This window comes from Ranitomeya variabilis, chromosome 7 (assembly GCF_051348905.1).
Source record: "Ranitomeya variabilis isolate aRanVar5 chromosome 7, aRanVar5.hap1, whole genome shotgun sequence".
Lineage (NCBI taxonomy): Eukaryota > Metazoa > Chordata > Amphibia > Anura > Dendrobatidae > Ranitomeya > Ranitomeya variabilis.
This window is the reverse complement of record NC_135238.1, coordinates 47160324-47166323: the sequence shown is the minus strand read 5'-3', so window position 1 is coordinate 47166323 and position 6000 is coordinate 47160324. Positions and strand designations below refer to the sequence as shown.

The 6000-nt window shown below is 39.6% G+C and overlaps 1 protein-coding gene across 1 annotated transcript in view; it reads right to left on the bottom strand.

The window, feature by feature from the left end:
- Positions 1 to 535: 535 nt before the first annotated feature.
- The window catches only part of LOC143785875 (uncharacterized), a 60801-nt gene continuing 55336 nt past the window's right edge, over positions 536 to 6000 (bottom strand). The window contains exon 3 of the mRNA XM_077275013.1: positions 536 to 2709. Within this exon, the coding sequence (XP_077131128.1) occupies positions 1268 to 2709 (1442 nt within the window). The 3' untranslated portion in view covers positions 536 to 1267. The remainder of the gene's footprint in view (positions 2710 to 6000) is intronic.

The window sequence follows — 6000 nt, the reverse complement described above, 5'->3', positions numbered from 1 at the left end:
AGCGTCCTGGATAGCGATATCGTTGTGCTTGACACGCAACAGCGATCAGGATCCTGCTGTGACATCGTTGGTCAGAGCTAGAAGGCCAGCACCTTATTTCGTCGCTGCATCTCCCGCTGACATCGTTGAAGCGGCGTGTGTGACGTGGATTCAGCGATGTCTTCACTGGTAACCAGGGTAAACATCGGGTTACTAAGCGCAGGGCCGCGCTTAGTAACCCGATGTTTACCCTGGTTAACAGTGTAAATGTGAAAAAAAAAAAAAAACTACATACTTACATTCCGATGTCTGTCGCGTCCCCTGGCGTTCTGCTTCCCTGCACTGTGTCAGCGCCGGCCGGCCGTAAAGCAGAGCACAGCAGTGACGTCATCGCTCTGCTTTAGGGCCGGCGCTTACGCAGTGCAGGGAAGTGGACGCTGGGGGACGCGACAAACACAGGAATGTAAGTATGTAGTGTTTGGTTTTTTTTACATTTACACTGGTAACCAGGGTAAACATCGGGTTACTAAGCGCGGCCCTGCGCTTAGTAACCCGATGTTTACCCTGATTACCCGGGGACTTCGGCATCGTTGGTAGCTGGAGAGCTGTCTGTGTGACAGCTCTCCAGCGACGCTGCAGCGATCGGCATCGTTGTCTAGATCGCTGCAGCGTCGCTAAATGTGACGGTACCTTAAGAGGATAACCAGATATGGACGCTGCCAACACTGATCGTGGCTGATACAGCAAGTGGTCAGCTATAGCGGACAGCAGACAGCTGCTGGATTGTCACTTGTATGGGGATGCTTGTCTCTTATATATCAGGTCAGTAAAGTAGTAGTAGGCTGTGAGCACTTTCACTGCTCTCTCTCTGTACCTTAGAGTGTGGACCCAAGATCGCCGTTGACACCTCCAAAGCTGTATTCTGTATGGTTGATTTGCAGTTCCCTGCCCAACTGAGGCTGAACCAAAACAGCCCCTTTGGAGCCAGGCTAAATCCACCCCAGGGTGATGAAGTTTACAGGCTTACCAGAGCCTCAGATGTCAGGTATGATGTAGGATAATGTACAGTTGGCTGGAGCTCCTCTCAGATGCAAAATCTCAGTGCTTACATAGCCACGGCCCCGAAACAATCCATCATTATTACTACAAAAGGTGACATGTCAAATTTTAAAAATTAGGTTTGGTCACTAAAGAATTACAATGCATTCTTCCCAATGTGAGTTCTCTGATGTCTAAGAAGTTGAGATTTAGATAAAAAAAATATTCCAAATTCAGGACATGAAAATGGCTACTCTCCTGTGTGCATTCTCTCATGTGTAACAAGATTTGATTTCCGTGTAAAACATTTTCCACATACTGAGCATGAAAATGGCTTCTCGCCTGTGTGAATTCTCTCATGTGTAAAAAGACATGATTTCAGAGTAAAACATTTCCCACAATCTGAACATGAAAATGGTTTCTCTCCTGTGTGCATTGTCTCATGTGTAACAAGAGTTGATTTCCGTACAAAACATTTTCCACATACTGAGCATGAAAATGGCTTCTCTCCTGTGTGCATTCTCTCATGTGTAACAAGATTTGATTTCAGTGTAAAACATTTTCCACATACTGAGCATAAAAATGGTTTCTCTCCTGTGTGAATTCTCTCATGGTTAAGAAGAGATGATTTCTCTGTAAAACATTTTCCACATTCTGAGCATGAAAATGGCTTCTCTCCTGTGTGCATTCTCTCATGTGTAACAAGAGTTGATTTGTGTGTAAAACATTTTCCACATTCTGAGCATGAAAATGGCTTTTCTCCTGTGTGCATGCTCTCATGTGTAACAAGATTTGATTTCTGGGTAAAACATTTTCCACATTCTGAGCATGAAAATGGCTTCTCTCCTGTGTGCATTCTCTCATGCTTAAGAAGAGATGATTTCTCTGTAAAACATTTTCCACATTCTGAACATGAAAATGGCTTCTCGCCTGTGTGAATTTTCTTATGTTTAAGAAGAGATGATTTCTCTGTAAAACATTTCCCACATTCCAAACAAGAAAATGGCTTCTCTCCTGTATGAATTCTCTCATGTCTAAGAAGAAATGATTTCTCTGTAAAACATTTCCCACATTCTGAACATGAAAATGGCTTCTCGCCTGTGTGCATTCTCTCATGTGTAACAAGAGTTGATTTCCGTGTAAAACATTTTCCACATTCTGAGCATGAAAATGGATTCTCGCCTATGTGCATTCTCTCATGTGTAACAAGAGCTGATTTCAATGTAAAACATTTTCCACATTCTGAACATGAAAATGGCTTCTCTCCTGTGTGAATTCTCTCATGTGTGACAAGGAGATATTTTTTAATAAAACATTTTCCACATTCTGAACATGAAAACGGCTTCTCGCCTGTGTGCATTCTCTCATGTCTAAGAAGAGATGATATCTCTGCAAAACATTTCCCACATTCCAAACATGAAAATGGCTTCTCTCCTGTGTGAATTCTCTCATGTCTAAGAAGAGATGATATCTCTGTAAAACATTTTCCACATTCTGAACATGAAAATGGCTTCTTCCTTGTGGGATCTTTTTTATTTTCCACACTTCTTCTGTGACTTTTATTTTGTTTAACAGTCTGTGATGAATTAGGACAGTGTACTTTAAAAGGATCCATGTCTGAGATGTTGGCATGTTCTTCATATGGGTCTTGTGCAATGCTTTTTTGGATTTTGGAGATGCTGGTACAACCATCTGTTAAAAATATAACTGATGTGATTTTTGAGTCAAATATCCTTAATACTTATATTTATCTAAATATAAAAAAACATTAAGACAAGTAAAAATAAAAAAATACATAGAAATTGCAAAGTGTGTAGCAAAGTTCTATTATTAACGGACTAAAGGTGTAATTTACAAGATGTGATGTTTTGACAAAGAATGTTTATTCTCAATCATTGGCCAGTGCAAACATCAAATAAAACATTTGTCATTGGTCGCATATTTTATATGAGAATAAAAATTATCGTTGTTGACAGCACATCATCCCCTTTGTATAAATTGAGGATGTTCTGCAATAATAAACAAGTCATGAGATAAGGAAACAAATCATCATTCCTTCATCAAAATGAAAGCTAATAAGCCCCAATCACCTTCCTATACCATCAATCACTGATTACTGATGAAATTATATTCGCCTTGCAGCCACTCGATTTTATTCTCCAGAAGTAGTGGGATGTAGCAGTCACCTCTCTGTTAGAGCTCCGTGCACCACCTCAATGACTAACTCCTTAACCCCCAGAGCTTTTTTCGGTTTTGCGTTTTCATTTTTCGCTCCCCTTCTTCCCAGAGCCATGACTTTTTTTATTTTTCCATTAATATGGCCGTGTGAGTGCTTGTTTTTTGCAGGACGAGTTTTACTTTTGAACAACACGATTGGTTTTACCATGTCCTGTACTAGAAAATGGGGAAAAAATTCCAAGTGCGGTGAAATTGCAAAAGAGTGCAATCCCACACTTGTTTTTTGTTTGGCTTTTTTTTTTTACTAGGTTCACTAAATGCTAAAACTGACCTGCCATTATGATTCTCCAGGTCGTTACGAGTTCACAGACACCAAACAGGTCTAGATTCTTTAGAATTTAAGTGGTAGAAAAAAAAAATCCAAACTTTGTTAAAAAAAAAAAAAGCGCCATTTTCCTATATCCGCAGCGTCTCCATTTTTCGTGATCTTGGGTCGGGGGAGGGCTTATTTTTTGCGTGCCAAGCTGACATTTTTAATGATACCATTTTGGTGCCGATACGTTCTTTTGGTTGCCCGTTATTGCATTTTAATGCAATGTCGTGGCGACCAAAAAAACGTAATTGTGGCATTTAGATTTTTTTTCTCGCTACGCCATTTAGCGATCAGGTTAACTCTTTCTTTTTTATTAATAGATCACGCGATTCTGAATTCGGCGATACCAAATATGTGTAGGTTTGATTTTTTTTGTTTTATATTGAATGGGGCGAAAGGAGGGGGATTTTAACTTTTTTTTTTTTAAATGTTTAATATTTTTAAAAACATTTTTCTTTTTACTTTTGGCATGCTTCAATAGTCTCCATGAGAGGCTAGAAGCTGAAACAACCCGATCGACTCACCTACATAGAGGTGATGATCAGTTCGCCTCTATGTAGCTGAATTACTGTCTTTCTATGAGCACAGACCACTGAGTGGCGCTCACAGTAATCCGGCACTGACAACCAAAGAGGTCTCCAGGAGACCTCTGGTTGTCATGCTGATGAACCGGTAACCCCCGATCACGTGACGGGGTCACCGGTGTGCGTATTTCTGGCACAAGTGTAGGAAGCGCCATTTAAATGCCGCTGTCAAGAGTTTGATAGAGGCATTTAACTAGTTAATAGAAGCAGGTGAATCGCGATTCCACGCGCGGATATTGCGGGCGCACGTCAGCTGTTCAAAACAGCCGAAATGTCCCGGGAAAGATGTGGGCTCACCACCGGAACCAACATCAAAGGGAGGGATCAGGGTGGATTTGATTTAAATCTAACTGATTTAAATCACTAGTCAGTAAGGCTTGATTTAAATCAGTGATTTAAATCAAAGTTTCTACCTAAACTAGTTCTTGCTACTTTAACATGCAAGTAGATGAAGATTTTTAGAATCACTTTTTATATTCCTTTTTTCTCCCCAGTTTAATGGGTTAATCATTCATATTTGGACACCACTGTTTTGTTGTACTTAGGAAGGAGAAAAATAATCCTGACCTTAATAACAATTTAAATAGATTTATTCAACTGAAACAATAACAACATTACAGCATAAGTTATTTGCTTAAACAAACATCCATGTTTGTTAACTAATTTGGCTAAACAAAATATATATATATTTTAAGAAACTTAGACTGTCAGCCCAGCCGACACATGAAAAACTTAAATACTACTGTCCCTGCTGTCCTCTGTAGCTCACTTGTCGTCATCTTCATCATCATCTTCTTTGTTCCTATTCATAATCTGGAAAAGAAAAACAAGCTTTCCTGCTTTATTGGGTCCCAACCGATTTCTCAATTTAGAATGAATGGGTCCAAAGGAAGAGAATATTCTTTCAACGCCTGCAGAAGAAGCTACTGCTGTTAAAAGTGAAATCATTACTTGAACAGTCTCTAAATCCAAGCGCTTAAGTGACTTCCACCAGTTTACTGGTGTGACCTTCCTTAAAATATCTTCAGCAAACATATATTTCTTGAATGGTTCCCCCTTAGCTCTGAAGTTTATTATAGTTGGCATTAAAGATGGATGATTGCTGGATACTCATGTCATAGCTAACTCCTCTTCCTCAGCACTTAGGTTTTGAGCCCGATATTGGATATTGACAATATTTGCCAAAAAATGAGCTGGAGTCAGTGCTTTTCACATTAGTTTGTTTACTGCTTGTAATTTAATTCTGTCCATGTGAAGTTCTGTTTTTAAGTGTTCACTCAGTTCCTTCCAAATTTCAACAGCATCCACAATAAAACAGCTATTTTTCTGTATTTTGTTTAAAGCTTGAGAGATGGGTTTCAGGAAGCTCAGCATATGTTCAACATTTCTCTTAAGCCCAATGTTGAGGATTTTGGCCGTGACAGTGCCATCTATTTTATCTCGATTTTCTTCACAAAGTGTCATCAGAATAGGCCAGTTTTTGATATACTGCTCAAAACAGTCCACCACAGAGTTCCATCTAACATCTTGTGGGAGTGTTAGCTTGGTTCCACCCATCCTTTTCAGAGCTGCTGCAGCAAAATGATTATTACGGAAGTATTTAGCAATTTTAACAACTTTAGCCTTTATTTCTGGAACACTTAAGTCTTTGGCTAAGAGGTGCAGCAAATGAGCACTGCAACCATATGTTATTAGCAGCTTTGTATTCCCTCAATGCTCTTCTAAATCTCTTCTAATCCTATATATGATAATCCTATATCATCTAACTAAAGCAATTGTTACCATCCACCTCTCGTGTCTCCCCTTTTCCTCATAGATTGTAAGCTTGCGAGCAGGGCCCTCATTCCT